Source organism: Lissotriton vulgaris, chromosome 3_2 (assembly GCF_964263255.1).
Source record: "Lissotriton vulgaris chromosome 3_2, aLisVul1.2, whole genome shotgun sequence".
Lineage (NCBI taxonomy): Eukaryota > Metazoa > Chordata > Amphibia > Caudata > Salamandridae > Lissotriton > Lissotriton vulgaris.
This window is the reverse complement of record NC_141690.1, coordinates 110,112,506-110,136,092: the sequence shown is the minus strand read 5'-3', so window position 1 is coordinate 110,136,092 and position 23,587 is coordinate 110,112,506. Positions and strand designations below refer to the sequence as shown.

The following is a 23,587-nucleotide window of genomic DNA, read 5'->3' as shown; positions in this document are numbered from 1 at the left end:
TGGGTAGGTCACCCGTGACTTCATCAGGGCTGGAAAGACGTATATACATTGTGATGTAACAACATCACACGTTTGTTCTCCACATTAGTCAAAAGCTCATTTGTGAAGAGAGACCCGCAGTCCCAATGTTAAGGCAAACGTCAAACACCCAAGGATTGTGGGGGGGTTTGAGACAGAAACAAATATGCATTTGACTCCTGGCAAAGTCTTAAATGGGACTTTTCATTTGACAAATGAAATATGCTCCAAGTGCTAAGTGCCTATACAATATAATGTTTGTAAAGAGTGCGAGTATCAAGTGTACAGAGCGTATACCCCAATCCCTGGCATACCTGTGTCACTGAGTGGAAAAAATTCTGATATCCTATTCTGTCAAAATTCAGTAACCTGTAATTCAAAATAATCACAGGTTTGCATGCACATCCCAAATCAAATCAAACATTATCACCTAAACCCGAAAGGTGTGGTGCATATGTTGGATTTCATTTAGAACTGTGAACAGTTCTCTGTACTTATGATTTTTATGTTTTGTTACTAAATGTACTGATGGCATGTTATATGTAATTTGCCTATTAATCATTTATATAAAGCATTGAAACAACAACTCTTGTCTGCCATTTTTACAACAACGTATATTACCTGCTACTGAGCCTGATCGAGTAGACAGAAGTGATAGCTCCAGTTGGGGAGCACCAAAGTCTATATCAATTGGGACTACACTGATCCCCATCCTAGCCACTGGCGTGGCCCATGAGTGAGATTTAGGATACGTTTGGGCACCAACAGATCTGGTAGCAGAGGTGATGGTTCCAGCTGGAGTCGGCCCATGATTGACAAACTATTTAGCTGTAGAAACGAGTACTGACCCTTCATGGTTCAGATGGTTTCTCCCGAGATATAAATTGAACCAGTCCCAACCCAATCTTGGTGCCGGAGAGACAAGGTGGCTGGGGAAGAAACAACATGAATATCAATAGGGATTGCTTGCAAAATGCTGGAAAAGTAGTTGTGGAACAGTGCATGTTAGGAGTTGTAGTAGGCGTATGGTAGTGGAATGCAGTGGATGGGTTTTGAGAGTAGCCATTAGGTGGCTTTGATTACTGGACTTGTGGGAAGAATCATTATCATAATGTTGATGACATTCTTAAACTTTTGTTAGTGATGAATGTTGGAGTCGTTAAACAAATTGTATAGAGTTGAAGAGAGCTACCTCAAGTTAGAGCACTGAATTGTTGAAATTACCTGCTAGGTGAGGTGTGCTGTGAGGTGCTATCAGTTACACCAAGAAAGAAGAATAACTTTATTGTATGAGTGTACGAATTGAACTCAGTGGCGCTTCGTTTCTTAGTGCACGGAAATGGCGGCGCTGAGTATAGTGACTTTCGCAGGTTGATGGTTCACTGTTGGATGAAAGGAGGTAGTATTCTTACTGCAATAGAAACCTCTGTGTAGTCGAAGGCAAATGATGAAAAAGTTGTAAATCAGTTCAGAAGTGGCCTGGTGGCATTGGAGCATTTAATCATTAAGTTGCCGAGCAGGGATTGGCTGGTAGACGCCATAGCCGCACTGTGATAGGATACCATTTAACAGACTTGCACTTTTATTGGTCGACGGATTGCAAGCTTTTCAGTGTGGAATAAGCGAAGGGTTATACACATGCATGTGGCTCAGTCAATGGCACACATATACGTCCAAAGATGGAGAACTCGAATTCCCACTGAATGGTACTCTCCACATCCATTGAATTGAGAATTTGAGGAGAATGTACAATTTAAAATCATAGCCTAGGCATACACAGTTTGAAGCCTTAAATCTTTGGAAGCAAATGTCAAGTGAAAAGAATAGAAAGAAATTTGAATGAAAAATCATCAGTAGGGCTTATTCATGGAGAAGCGTATAGGACAAGGACACGCAAGGAAAGTGCAGAGAGGAAGTCATTGAGACTGTTAGAGCCTATTTCTTGAAAGAGAGTGAGGAAAAGGGAAAGAAAAATTAAATACAGAAACTTATAAGGATAGTGAGGAGGACATCTATATAGACGAACTCCTCAGTGTTACATGGCCCCCCATACAATGTGACAGATGCTGCTCTGAGTGCCACAGCCCCTGCAGTAACTAAGGCTAGAACAGCTGAATCCTCCGCAGCAGTCAGCGCACCCTGAGTTATACTGAAACACGTGTTAGTAACATCCGAGTCAACCTATCCCAAGTATACCTCAGGACTCAGCACTGAGGCCTGGAGGGACACCATTAGTACCCCAAAAAGGAGCGAGTCTCACAATGAATAAAACCCAAGCTGAAAACAGAATTTGAAGAAATTATAAAAAGGAAATTTTGGGATGGATTACCTAGTGCACTATGGGGAGAACAAGTTGCTTTACATGAGTAGAGAGGCAGCGAGAGTGGCAAGAGAGGTGCCTGCAAGGATGTAAAAGGTGGGGGATGAATGTGGAATGGATATAGCCAAGCGAAATAATTTGCAAAAGAACCCTAGGATGTCAATGGGTGAAAAGGAGCTAAGAATGTTAAAATTTAAGGGGTTGAGAACACATGTGATGGAACTGATTGAAATCGTTAGGGAATGGAGTGATACTGAAAGGTTTAGAGAGCTGTAGAGCTGTGGAGCTGTGGTCCAAGAAAAAGAAAGTTTTGGTGAAGCAGAAGATAGAGAGATTAAGGGAAGATGAGGAGGGAGCTTCATCAGGAGTGGCAAGAGAATATCCCTTCTGGGAAGTGCAGGTAAGTGTCTACTCACCTAAAAATCCAATGGTGGCAATCTGATCTTTTTTATTTCGTGAGCACCCTTCCAAAACACAGAGAAAATGCCAGCAAGTGGTATACCCAGATGGAACAGATTTTGACCATCTCCCGAATTTTTCAGCAGATTTAGATGCATTATTTGAGTTAGCAGTCCCACAGGATCTGTTGGGTACAAAAGAGCAGTTGATTGGCAACCAAGGAACTGCCCCGGGTGGCTGGGACGAATGTCCCTTCACCCATCGTTAATACCAAATATCACGGGGTCATAAAACAACTAAAGACAAAGGTTCCCCAAAAGGAGATGAATTGTCCCAAGATGTTCACAAAATCCCAAGATCCAAAAGAGTTGATGCACGCTTACTTAGAGAGTCTGTTGCAGGTGTATAGGGAGGACCGTGGGATGAATGACCCAATAGTAGATAGGAGGATTTCTTGCGTCCTTTATGTATGGACTAAGGCCAGAGATTAATAATCATATCACCCATGGTGCCCATTCTTGGCAGAGCAAACCTGTTGACAAGATCTTACAGTATGCAAAATATTGCAGTGACGTGCTGGGAGTGAAATAAAAGGGGCTTAAGGAGAAGGACGTGATAGCCCAAACTCAGTTGGCACAGAATAGAGGGGCGAATGGACTTAAAGTTCCATTCCAAGGATCTGAGTTAGACCCCAGTTTTGGAGCAGCAAAGCAAGAAGTTTTTCTGAACTACAGTGGGAATGTCCCGGAAATGGGAAGAGGTTGTGGTAGTGTAGCAGGGACTAATATAAGTGCCCTAAAGAAAGTTACCCAAATTCACATTTATAACAGAATGGGGCATTGGAAGCGGCAGTGTTGTTACAATCCAGACCAAATTATAATGGAAGTTCAAGGGGTGAGCCCAGCAAGCCAGGGAGAGCTTCCACCGTTACCTAGACCCCTAAGGCCACCCTAAAAGCCCCAAATTCTGGGTTATTGTGGAGAAGTGTGGCTCAATGGTTAGAGCGGCAGACCCTGATGCAGAGGTCTGGCCCGAACCAGGGTTCAATTCCCGCCTCAGGCGGGTCTTGGGCTAAAATTTCCCCGGACCTGACAATTCTCGCCTCGGTGCCTATTCTAATCATGGGTCCCATGCTGCAACTCTGGGCAATAGCTTGCTTAATCTCCACAACGGCCCCAACAGCGCCAGGATGCCTGGCCTCACCTTGGGGGGCCCAGGAGTGGGCACTTCACATGGAAAGGCCAGGAGGGGTTCCAGAGCGGTATGTGTACAGCGCTGTGATACCCCTTGGGGTGATTGTGCGCTATATAAGCACTACAACAACATTGACAACAACAACATTGACAACATTATTGTCAAGTTCATTCAAACACACGCAGAACCTGGGCTGTATCCCCCATCTCCAACAAATTCAGAAAATATCACAGAATCCGATGATGCCACAAGGAGGTCCAGTCCCAATGATGTTCTAGACTTCCATTTATTTCAACCAGGATGTATGATGGTGGAGAGGAGGAGGGCATACCTGACGCAGTCCTAGATGTGGATCATAGTCAGCTATATGTGAAAAGAGAGGTTAACGGACATCCCATATCTTTCCTAATAGACACAGGAGCCACTCATTGCACAGTTAGAACCACTGAGGTCACTAACCTACCTCTCGAGGCAAAATAAGTTGAAGATGTACTGTGCATAGATGAGCAGCTTGATGGCTATATTGCTAACATTACAAACATAACACATTAGTTAACTGAGCTGGAAGAGTAAGGATCTATATTTGGATCCATCGGAAAAAGATTAACTAAGGTAGGGGAACGGCTTGGTGGCTTAGGTGGAGAAATTCTGAAATTGCTTACAACCCCTCTTCTGCTTATATTGTTATAGGAATTGTGAGTATAAGAAGCTGTCAGCAGCAAGAAGAAAAAGAAAGAGGCTTGATGTAAATAAAGGTTGAAAAAATGCAATGCGAACTTTATGACACCTTAACCCCTTAGCTGCGGCGGCTATTCCGCCGCAGTGCTAAGGGGGAGGAGGGCCGCGCGGCGCTCACGTACTCGTGACGGAACCGCTCCGTCACGAGCCTCGGGTAGGCTGTGCTTGTGACGGAACGGTTCCGTCACGGCCCCGCCCGCTTAATAGAACGCGCCGCGCAGGCGCGAAATCAGCGCCGCGCAGGTGCGGCGAGCGGGCCGTGACGGAACGGTTCCGTCACCAGCACAGCCCACCCGAGGCTCGTGACGGAAAGGTTCCGTCACGAGCACGCAACGGGTTAAAGGATCTGGGAGAAACCCCAAAAAAACTCGGCGTTAATGAATGATGTTCTGTAACAAAGAATTGAAATGATGATTTAGAAATCATCATAGTGGAAATGCCGAAGTTAACTTTCTTTCTGATTGTGTCACAATATATCACTTAAGGACTATTGCTATTCCTCTTGTTCTAAATAAAGAAAATTGTGAGAATCACAAGAATAACCAGAGAGTGTTACTAGAGACTTTCCCTCGTTGCTTCACCCTATCAAGGACACTTCAAATGCTCCGAGCTATCGTTATACAATGTATCAATCTGGATACTCGAATAAACTGTGAGAATGCCTGCAAACCCAAGGCACTACTACCATGAGTGAAACTTCAAATGTATTCTGTAATAAAATGTTTCCTTTTGCTCGTTCCCTATTGGTACATATCCTGAGGACCATGTACTCATGTAGAATTTATTAAAGTCTTTGTTAGAAGTCCTATAAAAGGATGTGTAGCTTTCTATGTACAGGAGACCTTATCCTGCACCCTTTGAAGGCGAATCTATGTCGAATTTCATTTAGAACTGTAAACCGTTCTCTCTACTTATGATTTCTATGCTTTTCTATTCAATTTACTGATACGATGGATGTTCTATGTATTTTGCATATTAATAACTCATATAAAGCATTGTAATGACAACCCATGGCTGTCATTTTTACAAGAATGTTACATCACCAGCTACTAAGCCTGATCGATTAGACAGAAGTGACGGCTCCAGCCGGGGACCACCAAAGCTCGTATCGGGACTACACCGCTCCAGGTTCGAGCCATTGCCATGCTCCACGAGTTGGATTTAGGATACGTTTGTGCGCCGACACTACCATGGCATTTACTTTTTCGGTGAAGGTAGATGGGCTATGATCCAAGGAAGCTGTCACCTCGCCTGTGGTCCTTAATGACGTAGAATGAAATCTTTAAATTGTTAATGATGGCAAAACCTCATATTACTAGTGCAATTCTTACTCAATTCTTGAATTGTTTTCAATGATATATTGACTCTTATATTAAGTCCTTTTTCTCTTTTTTAAACAAAACGAACTGTAATCCTAAATACACAGTTATATCTATAATTGTAATAATTTTAAAGATTTTCTGTACTACGTACTTCAATTCACGTTAACATGAGGGATGGCCTAAGTGGTTTCACACGTTAGTTGAGAGCCAGCAACGTCATTACGTCATGACGCTTTGTTGCCCCTGCCCTATTGGTCCTTCATCACCCTCTTGCTTTCTGGGAAAGGGCTATGGAAAAGGCAAGTCGTTAAAGTAACAGAAAATAACCATCATTCTTACGAGCACTGCTTACTTTCTGTTCCTGCAGCTTGAGTGCAGTACTCGCTCGGAGGCCAGAGGTTGCAGGGCAGTGACCGGGTACTAAAAGGCAAGAAGGCAGGCATCCCTCAGTGACGCCACTGGCTACCACCGTCACCCGAACATCTTAAATAAACACTGCTGTTGTTAGGCTGGCGACGCTGCGATGACTTGGACCGGTGGGCGCCATTTGCAAATACGACATCACTCGTCTACAGAAACAGGCTTGCACGAACACATTCCTGAAAAGGTTGGCGCTTTTCTTTGAGGCATCCACCGCACGCAGACACGTAAATGTGTTTACCAGTGGGTCCATTCTTTGAGTCAGTAGAACCGTGAAGCGTCTCTTGGCAGGCGAGCAGCTTAAGGCCGCTGCCCCCAGAGAATCATTTAGCCGTGAGAAAAGGAAGTCGGCCTGCCAGCAGCTGAATGCTCTTATTCCAGTATTTTTCAGAATACTTAAGATCGGAGTTGAACACTGTGACCAATAGCTCTAAAATTACCTTCTGCGCCGCCCGCCTGTAATTGTGGATGCACTGAGCTGTGCAAATGGAAGGGATTTCCCAAAATCCCAAACCTGCTGACTGCGCTTCTTAGTATCTCTCTTCCATACACAACTCTATTCTTTTTCCAGGAAGTTTTCTGAAAGTGCAGCCTGTAATCACACACGCAGTATAAATGCAATCTTTATCCACAATCTATTAGTCTGCTTGGCTTCAGAGTCACCTTGGAAGCACGTTGCAAATGAATATAAGCCAAGAGGTCAGACTTTAAAGTGCTAAAGCATGCAGCATGAACATCCTGAAGTGCGGGCACATTGGATTGTCTGGTCTTAGCAAAGTGAGGTCAGTGAGTGCTTGAGTTCCTGGGTGGGTGTCCACCAGGTGAAATTTAAAAATGTATTTGCTAAACTTTAATAGTAATAAATAAAGAGGGTGCCCACCAGATGGCAGCATCATCCACACTACCTTTGCAGCAACAGGGCCAGCTTTACGAAGGGCTTGCATTTCCCTTCTGTGATATGTCATCTCAAGTCCTTTAGTGGGATTTACCAAGCCACGGAAAGCTGCCTCGCGTGGCTCTGCATGGTTTAGTAAATCCAAAGTAACACAAGGCAGCATCAAAATGCTACGCATCCCAGACTCAGGCGTAACCGAGAGAAATATTATTTTCTCTTTGTTACTCCCTTTGTCTATGTGTGCTGCTTTTAGCATCACACATAGAAAAATGAAAATACCTTCAAGGATGATTTGTATGCAGGAATATATACCTACCTGCACAAAAACAATCCTCCGTGTACCGCAGGCAACCTTGCACTATGTTGCCTGCATTGGAACTAGGCAGCACACAGTGTGCAAGGGCACGGGGGCAGCAGAAATTTGACATATCTTTGTAAATGTGGCACATTTCTGATGTCTCCCTTTCACGCAATGCAGCGCAGCAAGTTGCCTTGCTGAGCTGTGTCGCGTGAAATGTTACTAAATCTGGCCCAGAGTTTGTGTGAAATGGTAGTACATCTGCCCAGGGTTTCCTCAATGGCCATACAAGAAACAACAAGCATTTACAATGCAATGGTTTCGCCTTTGAAAAAGTTAGTGCTATTGGCATTGCTCATGACATTTCTTTTTTTTTTTTACTTATAAATAAATGGCATTGTTATTTACATTGCCAACAGCTCTCACAGCCCACACAGCTCTCACAGCCCACACAGCCCTCACAGCCCACACAGCTCTCACAGCCCACACAGCTCTCACAGCCCACACAGCTCTCACAGCCCACACAGCCCTCACAGCCCACACAGCCCTCACAGCCCACACAGCTCTCACAGCCCACACAGCTCTCACATCCCACACAGCCCTCACAGCCCTCACAGCCCACACAGCTCTCACAGCCCACACAGTTCTCACAGCTCTCACAGCCCACATATCTCTCACAGCTCTCACAGCCCACACATCTCTCACAGCCCACACAGCTCTCACAGCCCACACAGCTCTCACAGCCCACACAGCTCTCACAGCCCACACTATGCTGCTGTCTCTAAGAGAAGCACTTCCCAAATTCAAAACAGATCTCAGTTTCAGAGATTCATTCACCAAATGCAACTACAGACATGTGCTTTCCCAAGGAAATATACTGCAAAAATAAAACAAGCATTTACAAGTGGGGCCGGAGACATGGACAGCGGGAGGGGGGGCAGGAACGGGCACACGGACAGCGGGAGAAGCCAAATGCCACTGGAGCTAGGTGGCCAGAGCGCCTTTCAAAAGGTGCCCGGATTGGGAAATGTTTTGCGTCATTGCGTACAGAAGGGAGCTGTAGTGACGCTGCTGCGTAGAAGAGCCTTTTAACGCCAATGCTGGCAGCAACACTCCAGCACAAGCCGGCCGAATGGTATTTTGCTGCTTCATTGCATCCAGATGAATAATACAGCAAGTAACATTACACCTACAACAACCTAGGAATATTAGCTTTTTGGAAATGATTGTTAGTTGTATAAGAACAATAAGCAACAACTACGGCTTTGTTGTATATATTATATTAAAAATACTTCAGTTCTGACATGAGACTGTGAAAGAACTATACATAGCCTCTCTGTAGTTACATCATATAGGCTTTAAGCAGTGGTACTGCTGCAGAGTTAAGATTTTTATTCCACCCTGAGAGTGAAGACAAAACATGGGGAGCCCGATAGAGACAAGTCTCAGGACCTGTTTTTTGGAACCACCTGCAAGACCCGGCCCACTCAAAACACTGCCCCCGCCCCCTTCCTCTCTACCACATCTCTTTTCTTGTAGCTTATAGTAGGCTGCCTGACAGTACATCGGGGGTCCTTCACGCAGCTTTAAAACCCACAATCACAAATAAGCAAGCCAGTTTGCACAAAAACAGATACCGAGAGTGTCCTGTTTTTTATCACTCATTCACTTCGTTCCAATTCACTCAGTGGCTGTGAATAAAAGACACACGTTTCCAAAGACAACTTTTATATTTCAAAGCAAAAACCTTGCCTGTCTTGTGACTCGAGCTTCTAGCAGTTTTACAAATTGTTAATACAAATGCAATTCTGGAAATAAATATGCTAAATAAAGTTTTAGGCCAAAAAATAGCGAGCGATATGACTTCAACAAGAATGTTTTTGCGAAGTGGCAAAGTTCTGTCACCTTCACACAAACAAATTGTGCAAGATAATTCTCCCAAGAAAACGAGGGTTCAGCAATGGTTTAAAAAAATGCCCCATGAAGTTGGCAATACTAGTTTTGTTTAAACTCCAACATATAAGTGAAATTATAACTACCACTTTTTCTTCAACTAATAAAAGCCTCGATTTTATTGAATGGCCTGCTGCAAAGCTTCCTTGCAAAAGATTAAAAAGTGCTTTAGTTATATGTCATTTTTCAAATTTTTTCCAGATTGCACTACAGCGTGTTTTTACAAGTTCAAAAGTTCACCCGATTTGCAAACGTGGGCCACTTTTTTTGGTGGTTTGCTAATAGAGAGACCACTTTTATGTTGGTGCCCGAGGTATTTTCTTTCCCAGTCCAACCCTGTTAGCAAAGAGCCCAAACGAACTGAATGAAACTAAGCACAAACACTCCATCTTTCAGTGTCCATTAAATAGTCAAATTCCACTGCACGACACACAGATTTTAATACACATTTAATCCTATTAACCTTTCTATGAGCATCGTCTCTGGCCTTAGGCTTAAACGTGCTAGCAGGCATTCAAGCATGAGTGCATGTTTTTCGGTTCAAGTTTGAATAACCATGGAGCTACTCGCTCGATGGACTGATTTACCCGCACTATTGGTGACTGTACTACCCGGAGTGCAAGCATGGCAGACTCAGGTTAGAGAAGCTCCGCGCCAAGCCCCGATACTGTGCCAATAATCCTGTTGATTTGGGACCATCTGTGCTTAAAAAGCAGTGCTTTGTGCAGCGGAGACCTGAGCCTCGCAACAACTCTGGAAATTAGGATCACTGTGCCAGTATAAGAAGTGTGCACGCCAACGCTCCTGTGAGCCGTGAGACAGTGGGCTCGGAACGGGCAGGGCGCCGGGAGGTGCCGGATCAAGCGTCACACTGTGGATTGAGTGAGGAGTAGTCTGAATAACCATGGAGCTACTCGATGGACTGATTTACCCGCACTATTGGTGCCTGTACTACCCGGAGTGCTGAGTACGACAGAAACAGAGTTTTGGGCGACTAAGAAGCTTGTGAGGTGCAAGATAGCGGAGGGCAGCGCTTGAGGGCAACAGACCTGTACCTGAGTCTGGAGTGACGCTTCCACAGTGCAAAGGCCACCCCCCGTCCGAAGTGCAACAAGGAGGGCGGGCAGGCACAGCGACAGCGGGAGGGGGGCGGGCAGGCACACGGACAGCGGGAGGGGGGCGGGAACAGGCACAAGGACAGGGGGGGGCGGGAAGGCAAGAAAAACATAGCACTGACCTGTACTTCTTCCGGCGGCCGTGGTCGGCATGGAATGACGAAAACAAAGGAATAAAAAAAAAAAACGAAACTCCACCCACCGCCGCAATGACGACATCGCAGAGGCGGAGAGGGAAAAAATCTCGGGAACGCCCACGAATCTGGTCCGGCCATGACGGACAGATCTCTGTTCCAATGGCTAGCCTCCATTTATGGAGCTAGCCAATGGAACAGAGGGCGTAATCCCAAGCCCACTCTGTTGTAACATAAGATTTCGCCTGTGCCGAAAAGCTGCGCAGAGTGCAGCCTTCGGCCAGGCGAAACCTAAAAAGGTGCAATAATTTAAAACTGACATAAACACTCCCCAAGGAGAAATCTTCCTTGTATGATGCTTTACATGCTGAGTCGGCCCAGTCAGGGTTTATAGAAGAAAATGGCAGAACACGTTACTCAACATGTGTAGGCCCGAACTGGCCGTTGCGGGCACCAGGCAATCCCTCGGTGCGCCGCAAGGGTGGGGGGCCGGTTTTGGGCCCAGGAGGGCGTTTTTGTTACAGGGCCGTTTTTGCAGCATAGCTGCAAAAGCGGCCCTGTAACAAAATCGGCCGAAAACTGGCCCGACAAAGAGCTCGGTCGCACCCCCAGGGGGCCGGCCGAGCACTTTGCCAGGGCCGGTTTTGGTTCTCAGTCCGGCCCTGAACATGTGCCATGGGTCGTCATGGTCATGTGCACAGTGGTTTTTCCTATTGAGAGGCCTGACTGCACTTCAAAGCACAGCACAGCTGTGACGTCTTCAACACCAACGATGATTTGAAGCAATGGTACAATGAAAGCTTCATCCTGGACCGTACTGCAACAGCAACAAATATTTTCACTGCTCACATGAATCTTCAGAGTTGCTTACACATAGGTAAATGATCACCAAATACTCCAGATAAAACAATCCAGGGTAACTCCATCTGGTAGCTTTGTCTAAAACAAAATCTGGTGGCGAGGATTGATGTTTGAACGATCTTGGTAAACCAGTTAAGTTTAAGAAGTTCTGTTCCTGGAATATACATGGGCATGATTCAGACGCTTTGTTGCCCCTGCCCTATTGGTCCTTCATCACCCTCTTACTTTCTGGGAAAGGGCTATGGAAAAGGCAAGTCGTTAAAGTAACAGAAAATAACCATCATTCTTACGAGCACTGCTTACTTTCTGTTCCTGCAGCTTGAGTGCAGTACTCGCTCGGAGGCCAGAGGTTGCAGGGCAGTGACCGGGTACTAAAAGGCAAGAAGGCAGGCATCCCTCAGTGACGCCACTGGCTACCACCGTCACCCGAACATCTTAAATAAACACTGCTGTTGTTAGGCTGGCGACGCTGCGATGACTTGGACCTACAGAAGTTCGATATTTTGATGTTTCAGGAAACATGGAATAAATAAAATCTACCTATTACTTGCTTCCAAGAATTCATCATACCAGTCACCCGAACTTCACAGCAAGGTCGAACTAAAGGAGGTCTTTCATTACTGTTAGTTTGACTGTCAAGATTCAGGCAGTTGATTTTCAGGTAGCTTGGCTTCAATGCATTAAAATATATTTTCATTTCCCCGTGATGCTCCTTAATATTTACCGGAGTACGATTTCAAATATTAAAAAGACTCACTAGTTCGGATTGTGGGAAATAATTCAAACTCTTGGGCATCAGCATCCAAATACCATCTTAATTATGTTTGGAGATTTTTTACTTCATTTAATTACAACAAATTAATCTGATAAGCCAAGTAGTATTGCCCAATTTTGCTGAGAAATGGGTGTCATCTAGGCTTGGTAATGCTGAGTGAAACCTCCACAGATAATGCATTTACAGTACCAACTTTTAAAAATCTAAAACATAGTTCCATAATAGATTACACTTTGATTAAGAAAGATTTGTCCCGCAAAACTGTACGATATACCATCATACCGAGAATAGAACCCTGGGGAACTAACCTTAGACTAGTCTCTTCGACATATGCAAAAATCCATAATTCTATAGCAAGTATCATCTGCTTACAATCTGAAAAGAATGATTTGGCATTCAGATAAACAAGATGAAATTCTGAAATTCGCAGAATCTTTAATTGGATCACATAGTTGTAATAAGGCAATGGCATTTGGACAAATGGAAGGTCATCTACAAATCTCTAGTTTATAAATTTGTTCCAAACAATGTGTTAAAAGCTAAACCACTCAGATCTAATAACAAAAAGTGGTATACACGTGCACTCTTCCAACTAATGAAGACTCAACAGAGCAACAAGTTAGAAGCATCTTTCAACAGACTATTCTCTTAAAGGAAAACTGAGGAGGCTAAGGAGGGCTTATAGGCAAGAACTATCTAAGGCTACGGCGGCTTACCAGCAGGAACTATGAAATAGATTGTGACATGCTAGTAAGGCTAAAACTCCAATGCCTTTTTGGGGATAATTAATGAACTCGAAAATTGTGAGAATATGGCCTGCAATGCAAATATAAGGGGAAATTATTGAGCTGATTATATCGCTACTTTGTATGGTCCTGATACTCCTTCCACAGCTCGGGTAAATGGAGCAGACGAAAGTGTACTATTTTGAATGAAGATAAGCCGGCAAATCGATTCAGCAGCATTATTAACCCGGCTCTTTTAAAGAAAAAAGCAATATCCACCTTAATAAGACAGATTAGACCTAATTAGGCCCCAGACTCAAATGGTCTTTCCGATGTAATTTTTAAAGCAAATCCAGATCTGTTAGCCAAGCTCCTGACTCCGCTATATAATGAGATTCCACTAATGAATCCAGTCCCTAAAGCATGGCAAGGAAGTACTCTGCTGCCTATTTACAAAAGTGTTCTTTCTGAAAATCCGGCCAATTATTGATTAATAGCCCTACAGATGTTGAGGCAAAAGTCTTTGCCACTCGTTTATTGGAGGATCTGGAAGAATGGTCAGTGGACAGGCATCTAATTCCAATCAATTGGTTTTTGGAAAGGCCAATCCCCAGTTACTAACATACTAACCCTAACCCTGATGGCTGAGAAGGCAGTTTTGAAACAACAAAATCTATAGGTCTTTTTGCAGATTTAAAAGCAGCATTCGAGTCTGTCCCATGAGCCATGCTATGGACAAATAATTAGGATGGGCCATTCCTAAAAAAACACTTATTCTATTATATACAAACACCTGGGTTCAGGTCAAGTTAAGGTATCGTCTCAATCTGTTTCGCAGAATCAAAACTGTTAAGGGTCTAAAAAAAGGATGTATACTCGCTCTATGTTTATTTAATCTTCTTATGGAAGATTTGTACCAGCTTTTGGATAAGATCAATGCCCATCCACCTAAATTTGCATACTGTCATATAAAATATTTACAATAACGGCAAGGGCGGTCGACTTCAAATCTGGAGAACAGGGTTTGAGTCTCGGCAACAACGCTCCACGTCCTTTGATTCTGGGCAAATCACGTAATCTCCCCATGCCTAACAAAAACGAATATGTCCTTGTATTTCGCAACTGGTGCTCATGTAAAGCATTCTGATACCTTTGGTTCAAGTTTGCGCTCTATAAAACTCCGGAACAACAAATCAGGTTCAGCTTTCACGCTAGTGAAGCTTCTTTATTAGCGACCCCCTTCAAACCTCCCACCCCACTAATTTCCTCACTATCATGATTCACCAGTGCCCCTCATCTCTCCATAGCCCCTCTCTCACACGCATTCCATTTGTTTTATAGTGCTACTCAGACCAGCTGTAGGGTATCGAAGCACTTTATATCTCATACACAGAACAAATTAATCATACATGTGTAAAATCAGTCTATAGGAAAGATTTCATAAAACAATGAGGATTACAAGGTGTAGGATTCATGTTTCACAAATCCTAGGAGGTAAGAAAATATTTATACCCAGCTAAACCTTTTTTACTGACATTAGGCTAATGGAACACTGGATGAAACATAACGTTTTAACCAGTACCATGAGGTATGCATGCAGCTCTTTGATGACAGTTCATAGCTCACTGTGTTTTATTAGTGTTATAACTTATGAACTGCAAGTACCACAGGCATTTGAAATGCAACAGGTCTTGCATTTACGAGAGTTTGAGCTATTGGCATTGTAAATGACCATGCCTTTTATTTATCTGTTTTAAAAACAACACATAAAAAAAGACATTGCAATGCCAATAGCTCAAACTCTCGTAAATGTGAGACCTATTGCATTGCAAATGCTTGCCTATAAAGTTCCAGTGACAATCAACCATTTACCACTGTCAAATATGTACAATACTACTGATGCAGCACTTCAGCTGTTTAAGACAGAATATTCATTAGCATTTCAGCATGATAACATTGCACTTAAGCCCTACCGAGGCACTCTTGGAGAATGAAAGGGGCATATTTACAAGAACTGACACATTGGCATCGATATGTCAGATTTCTTGAGCCTTAAAAAGGATTCATGGATGCGTAAAAAATTCTGACTCCTCATTTGGCACTAAAGTGATGCATTGCTGGAGTTGGTCGTAAGACCGATGCAACTCAAACAAAGCATCAGAACACAGAGGCGAGTCCCGTGTTAAAAGCCCTGCATCAATCCTTACACCTGGTTTGAGAAGGCATAGGGATTTTGACGCAGTCAAGTCATAGCGTGGCACAGCGGAAATAAGTAAATGTCCCTGCGTCAGTTCTTAGTGGCTTTTAACGTGGGATCATCTACCCTGCATATATTATACCTGCCTCAGGTATAATGTGACTCAGACCACTACAAACTGACGCTTTGGGCTCAATACGCCAGTTTGTAAATATGGAGTGGTGTGGAGCACTCATTGCGTTGCAGGTGCGTCAATAAAAATGAAGCATATGGCCCAAAGTGTTTCGTTTCATTATAAACAATGTTGAGAATAGATTTTAACCTCAATTTAGGCACTGTAGGGGAACCTAAAGCTCCTACATGTAATTTGCTAATCCCAGGATTCTGCCTCTGTGACCTTGTGGGAGTTGTTATGGCACATATTAGAAGGCCATATCTGTCTTAATATTGTTTCTCAAATATGTTCTCTTGAGTTTGCCCCTTTGCAAATGTGACTACTCATGGGATTATAAATCAGTAAATACAGTATGCAAGCATTTTTAACTTCCCTCTAGGTTCCTTGCATAATCATGTTAAACTGTGGGTGTATCTTTTGCAATGTTATGCAAAGTAGAGTAAGTGTAAAGATGGACTCACCATCACCTGAACGGCACTGTCACTTTAATGCATTTATGCTACAGATATAACGAAGAACCAATTTCCCTTGAAAACAAGCTCTGGCAAAGCCAATGATTCTGGAGTTAGAAGCCCGCCTTCTAACTTGTAACTCATGCTTGTATTGATTGTATGTTGGACCCCTCCTGAGGCGGATAGCCGGGAGGTAGTAGCGATTTTTAAAACTGTTATCTTGTTGTGTGTTATTTTGCTTATAATTTCTATTTTAACCTGTGGAAAGCGTGATTGAATTCTATTCACCTCTCCCTAAGGAATCTCCTCAGCGCTACTGCACGCGCACTGTTTCCCAGCCTGCACTGCTAAAACTAACTTTGCTGAACTCTGTGGCACGCGGGTTTGAAAACAAAACTCCGCTACCCATCAGCTTCCCCCAGCGCTAAGTACGATCGGCTTGATACAATAAGCCCCTCGCTCCCCGCACTCACCTATACTGTCCAAGCTGTCTAAGAGCTGAAGGCACCTCGTCACTCAAAAACGCGGCGGCCATCTTAGCTTGGGAATAGCCTCAGGGCACCCCAGTGGACACTATAAAAAGGGAAAGGCATGACTCCGCGCAGCGGACGCGCCGGAGTCAAGCCAGAGTCCTGCCCGTCTGCGCTCGTCCGTGCCGAGACAGCGCCAGACGCCAGACACCATGCTCCACGCCAAAGTGGTAAGGCAACATACTCTAAAACTGAGCTACTTAATTTACGACACCCCAGGCAAGGATGCGCTATCCTCAACCCTTCCCATATAAATACGCCCCAAGTATGTCCATGTGGGTTCTCCCTTCCGACTCTGCACCGGCAAACCTCCCACGTCAGAGCCGAATGCTCAACAATCAAAATCGGCCATTTGAACGTTCGATCTATGCCTAAACATCACGCTGAAATCTCCGATCTGGTCACTAACCATGCCCTGGACATCCTATTTCTAACTGAGACGTGGCTCCAAGATGACATGGACACCGTCCTAAACCTGGCCACTCCAACAGGTTATACTACTCACACTCTCAACAGAAACTCCAGAGGCGGTGGTATTGCCGTAATGACCAAAACCCATATTACGTGCCAGCTAACTAAAGCTGACATCAAAGATAGCGAATGTACACGCTACAACATCAAAATCAATCCCCAGCTTAGCTTGGTAGGATTCCTGATTTATAGGCCCCCAGGAAAGAACGGTAAATTCATCGACTCACTCCATGAGAACCTGTGCTCTCAGATCACTGATACCGCCAATTTTACTATTATTGGAGATTTGAACATCCACTTTGATCGGACGGAAGATTCTAAGATTAATACTCTATTAGCTGATCTGGCGGCGTTACAATTAGATCAACTTATAAAGGGCCCCACCCACAATGGTGGTCATCTCCTGGACCCCATTTTTTCGAATATCACTAATGCCCAGGTCGAAATGCCCATCCCCATGACCTGGACTGATCACTATCTAGTAACCATGTCAATTCCCTGTAAAAACATCCTGCTCAATGTACCCACCCAGCAGGTCCGGAAAAGACCATGGAGGAAGCTCCGTGTTGAGGACTTCCACGCCCTCCTCACTACGTGTCCCCCCCCCACCTAGTGAAAACCCTGATCATGGATACGCCAATTTTGCAATTGGATCAGCCAAGCCCTAGACACTTTGATCCCAACCAAATGGATCAAAGCCAAACCCATGAATCCAGTCCCTGGTATAACAAAGAACTTTCCGCATTAAAAAAAGAGTGCAAAAAAGCTGAAAGATGCTGGAGAAAAAACTACGACCCCGCCCTCAAGATCCTATACACAAAAGCTCAAAAAATCTACCATCGTAGCATATGCAGGACCAGGGCAGCCTACTACGCCACGGAGATCAAGAATAGCCATAATGCATCAAAAACCATCTTTAAAATTCTTAAAGAACTCAGCACCAAAAAAACAATGGCTAACCTAAACTCCTCACCTGCATTATGCGACAATTTGGCCTCTTTCTTCTTAGAAAATATTCGAAAAATATACAGCACTTTTCCCCCCACCCCAGAACTTACCCCTTCTAACGACCCTAACAAATCTAACCTCGCTAACATTCCGGCCCTTAGCCAAGAAGACTTTACTAAAATCTGCAATAAAATCAAGTCCGGCTCACCAGCAGACCCTCTCAAACCAGAAACCTTCAGAGAAGCTGACGAAATTGTTCTGGGCCCTCTGCGAGAGATCATTAACAAATCCTTCTCTACTGCTATAATCCCCTCCAAGTGGAAACAAGCCCGGATATCACCAATCATTAAGAAACCTACACTGGACCCTAACAAACCCGAAAACTTTAGACCAATATCCCTCCTCCCATGGCCAGCCAAGGTAGCAGAAGCCCATGTAAACACCATCCTGACCAAACACCTGGCATCTAATAACATCTTAGACTGGTCACAACATGGCTTCCGGGCTGGTCATAGCACTGAGACAGCCCTACTAAGTGTGACTGAACACCTCCGCACCATTTTAGACACTGGTGGAACGGCAGCACTGATTCTACTTGATCTCAGTGCTGCCTTCGACATGGTGTCACACGAGGTTCTGCTGTTCAGGCTAAAAACGGTTGGGGTATCAGGACTAGCCCTTGATTGGTTCAGAGACTTTCTATCTGGCCGGTCCTTCCGAGTCTCCACCCCCACCTCTCCAGGGAATGTCCCATTGAACAGGGCATACCCCAGGGCTCAGCTCTCAGCCCCACTCTGTTCAATGTATATGTCCAGCCCCTGGCAGAGGTGGCCAGGAGACACGGACTGTCCCTCGTATCCTACGCTGACGACACTCAGCTGGTGGTGGCACTAAACGATGAAAGTGGGCTTAGCACCCAAAAATTCCAACGCACTCTCGTTGACATCACAGAATGTATGACAGCGAACTACCTACAACTCAACGCCGGCAAAACCGAGGTGCTGGTGGTAGGAAAAAAGACTAACACTTGGGGGGACAACTGGTGGCCAGCAGACCTAGGACAACCACCGGAAGCCAAGGACTGTGTCAAAAACCTGGGAGTCTGGGTAGACTCTGCCCTTAAATTCACTCAGCACACTACAAAAGTGGCAGCAACCTGCTTCGGCATTCTAAGGAATCTCAGACCCATCCTAGGATTCTTCGACAACCAAACCCGTCAGACAATAGTACAGGCAGCCATCCTCTCCAGTCTGGATTATGCCAGCTCCCTTTTGCTAGGAATGAACGTGGCTGAAAAAGCTAGACTCCAGCGAGTACAGAACGCCGCCGCTAGGGCGCTGGTAGGAATCCCCCGCCATGCGTCCGTAGCCAATACTCTCACCAAACTCCACTGGCTCCCAATGGAGAAACAAATTCATTTCAAAACGCTGTGCTTAGCATATAAAATTCTAAAGATGGCTTCTCCACCCATGCTCTGCCCACTTCTGTCAACATACGTCCCTCGACGTACCCTACGCTCAGAAGGACAAAATCTCGCAACAGTACCCCGTATCAAACTATCCAGGATGGGCGGCCGCTCCTTCAAATACTTGGCCGCCAAGCTCTGGAATGACCTCCCTGATCCGATCAGAGGGATACAGGATCTGCAGACCTTTAGGAAAGCTATAAAAACTCACCTCTTCTGCTAAATCTTTCTGTCTCCCTTCCTACCTCCCCGTTCCCACCATCTGTCCACTCCTCATACAGAAAGCGCCGGGACGCCCCTTGGCTGGGGCAGCTGCGCGCTATACAAGCCCATATCACATTAACATTAACATGCTTTTTGCTAAATTTATTGTTGGGAAAGCTGCCTTGCACTCATAAATCTAGGGAAAAAATGTGTCTAAACTATTTTGTGTGTGTATGTGCTCCTTGTGTATGGGCAGAATGCTGTCTCAGTGAAGCTAAATAGTGGCTGATGTGGGCTGATAAGTGCCCCCATGCTGCAGAAGAAAAATGTAAATGACACATCACAAACCAGTGTATGAATAGGACTGGCAGACGGCATAAGGCATATTATACATATAATTTTTGTAAAATCAAAAGGTCTTGGCTAACGCCAGACCTAAACGCAAATCACCCAAACAACAGATAATAATAGTTTTTATCTTGGAAATTTGACAGTATTCCTGACGGCTTGTCTGCAAACAAAAAAGGCTTACGTTGAAAATAACACGAAGGAGAAATAAGATTAGTAAGGCAAACAATAGAAGGTAACAAAAGACGATATCTAAACACGTCACAAGTTTAACATAATGGAAAACAGCAAAAGCGAAATAAAATACTTGCCTCATAATTAAAGAAGAAGCAAAAAGAAATGTTGCAAAGCAGCCTCTCTTACAGTCGTTATTTTTCTTCTGACGCTGATGCATTTCCCCGCCACAGTTGTCGCAGCAGCGGCACATGCAAAAGCACAGCCCCACCAGCGGCATGAGCAGGACGAACATCAGCCCTATTGCAGCAGCAACAATGAAGCCAACCTCATAGTGCAGCGTCTGCAAGTCAAACAAAGACAACTGTAACAACCATTCATGAAGGTAACACAAGCAAACCCTAGGCAAAAGGAAGAAGTAAAGGGCTCATAACTTCATGAAAAACCTGCAGGCACAGAACAAATCTCAATGAAAGAAGTTTGGGAGTTTTAATTCAATGTGTGAATGCTCTGGACATCTAAGCATCTCCAATATGGCTTACAAGAAACATTATTAAATGCAGCACATGAAACGGCATGCCAAAAAATACTTTCACTCTTTAGGAAGAGCCTGGGCAGCACATGCGCAGCTCTGTGAGACATGCTGTATTTCAGAATGGAGTTGAAGCTCCACCCACTCTCTGCCCACATTTTCATTGGCTTCTGTCATTGTCCTTTGTAAATGCTGGCTTCCGATTCGTTAATAGGCTTGTTAGTTCCTCCTTAGTACCGCCTTGTCTTTATTTGTAACCTCCTATGAGCACTGGCCTTCTTTTCATTAATGAGTTCCTCCTACTGCAAGCAGACATGCTTTCCTGCAACATTCAGCGCGCCATGCGCGATTTCACTTTCCAAGCAGCTTGGGACAATAGCATCCGCTTCTTTGAAATGAAATAGGTCTTGCATTTACAAGAGTTTCAGCTATTGGCATTGTAAATGACAATGCCTTTTATTTTTGTATTAATTATCAAAACATATAAATAAAAGGTATTGTCATTTACAATGCCAATAGCTTAAACTCTCGCAAATGCATGACCTATTGCATTGCAAAAGCTTGTTTATATAAGTTATTGATATATTTTATCTCAGTCCTCTCCTATATAGTGTTTAAGCTAATTACGCAGGCCACAACCTCCGACTGTTCTTAAGGGATTTGTGACTTTTAAATATAACTAAATAGGTGTTAAAGTTGGATTCGGGTCCCTCCAAACTGATTCCACTTCATTGGCGATTTAGCTTTTTTTTTTTTAAATAGGGCTTTGTTAAACAACGGAATAATCACGATATGCCACTGTGCCGAGACAACAGTCATCAAGTAACGTGCACATAAGTACTAGCTGAAGGTGTCATGTTTTGTGTTCCAAAGAAGCTTTCATCGGAGGAGATTAATATGAATTCATCGTAATCACCTCTTGCTTTGGCATAATATAGCCCTTGGCATAAGCCTTAGAGGAAGAAAACCCTAACAGTTTCTGAAGACCAACAGCTGCACACTGTGCACATAGTGCTCAAGCCAGTGAGGCATAAGGGAGGAAGCATCAGCTACCAACGAAAGTAGGGGCCGAGGGGAACAACGCATAAAGAGGGATCTAGTGTTGCAATGAAGTGGCAATGTTTTCAGTAGATGTGGTCCCTTGTGTAATTGGAGTGGTCCCTCAATCTGCAGGTGAGTATGAAAAGGGGCCATCAGGATTGCACCACTGAAACGGAGATTGAAAGAGGGCATAAGCCAAACCCTCTAACTGTAGGGTGTACAAGGTCTTGGGCCAAGACTAGGCATCTCTAGAGGATACAAACTTAAGGAAGAGATCCGTCTGCTTTCTATAGTCTAGTGCACACTTTGAGAGAGGGACGTAGGAGAAAGGACAGCCTGCAACTCTAGTGTCAAGACAGTCGTAAAATTTGGCAAGCCCCAGTAGTCTATCTGCTTTTACAAAGAAGATCTCACTGGGTCAGAGCATCATGGACAGTTACAAAGACCCCTTTAAAAGGTGATAAATGCTACCCAGTTCAAAGAAGTGTGTGTACCCCAAAGCTTTGGAGAAGGTCGATATGAACAGGGACCAGCAATGTCGATGTCCCAACTGTGAAGAGTTGGATTTAACCCTGCATTGGACAACAGTTATCTGAAGCTACAGTGGTATTTGGATCGATGAAAGATCGCATGGCGGAGAATTAAAATTTTCTCCCTTGCAAGTAAATGTTGCACAAAAGAAGGGGATCAGAGCATAGATTCCCGCACTAGTCTCAACGTTCCATGGTTTAAACACAAATCAAGGTGCAAAGAGCTTGGGAAGCAATCCCCTAGGTCCTAATATAGAGAAACCAGAAGAAACCTTACTGGTTCCGCTAGTACCATACAACAACAAAAAAACTAAGCACATTTATGTATATCAAATGTCAACAATCCACACTAAAACAAATTTATAGCACAATTGTTGTCCTACGAAGAGACGATATGTTCTTTCGATATTAGTAATTCATCCGTTATTCACACATTTTTTTGCAACCGCCAACGCGCTTCGTCCACAATCGGACTTCTTCAGGGCTCACAACGTAATCTTTGTGTACTTTTCATGTATCTGTTGCCAAATGCGTTTTACCAAATGATTGGAGAAATTTGTGTATCCAAACACTGTATATGTGCTCACTCGAAAAAGGCTCAATTAGAAGTCTATTGGTGAGTAAATGCACCCGTCTCAGCACGATCGTCTGGGTCAAAAGAAGTTCTTACCAAGTAAATGTTATTTGTACAGTCGACGCAGAACCAAAAAAAACGGTCTTTTTTAGATTGATAGATCGTTTCAGGAGGTTAGCTCAATTGGATGTCTATTCAGTTGTGATACACATTAGTTAAAACAACTGATTTATATTTAGGACAAAATTCTTTTAGACGTTTCTCAAGTTTTGGTTCTTCTACGTTTCATGGTCTGTTTGTGATTACTGCTTTGATTAAATGCAAGGGTGACTAATGTAAATTTTTCATAGAGTTTAAGAAAATAAACAGGCTAATACATATCTCACTTGTTTCATAAAAAATTGCCATGAGCCTAAATTTACTAAATTCCACAAAAGTAAACTCTTCACAAAAAGCAGCTGCATTGCACGGTGCAAAGTGCATATTGTTATTCTGTGGCATGCTTGCGCTGTGTGATAGAGACTCCATTGCCTACACAGATGCTAAGAAAATTAAGAAGATTATAGATTGTAGAAAGTACACAAAATCCAAGAGGCCGCTTGAGTTGGGTTGGGAAGGTGCTGGTGAGTGTGGAAATTCCATAGGACACCCCAACATTTCTTATCCATATGGCTAGGACCAAGAGGTCAGCCCAGGAGTGAACCAGGAATCCCATAATACAATACTGAAGGAAGGACGAGAAAAATCTAATTCAATTTGCAGGAGGTAGAAATTCACAT

The 23,587-nt window shown here is 44.0% G+C and overlaps 1 protein-coding gene across 11 annotated transcripts in view; it reads right to left on the bottom strand.

Moving 5' to 3' along the window:
- PROM1 (prominin 1) overlaps nucleotides 1-23,587 on the bottom strand; it is a 630,080-nt gene that overhangs the window by 309,305 nt on the left and 297,188 nt on the right. For all 11 annotated transcript variants that reach the window (XM_086964065.1, XM_086964059.1, XM_086964066.1 and 8 more), the window contains one exon: nucleotides 20,269-20,474. In XM_086964065.1, the coding sequence (XP_086820191.1) occupies nucleotides 20,269-20,474 (206 nt within the window). The remainder of the gene's footprint in view (nucleotides 1-20,268; nucleotides 20,475-23,587) is intronic.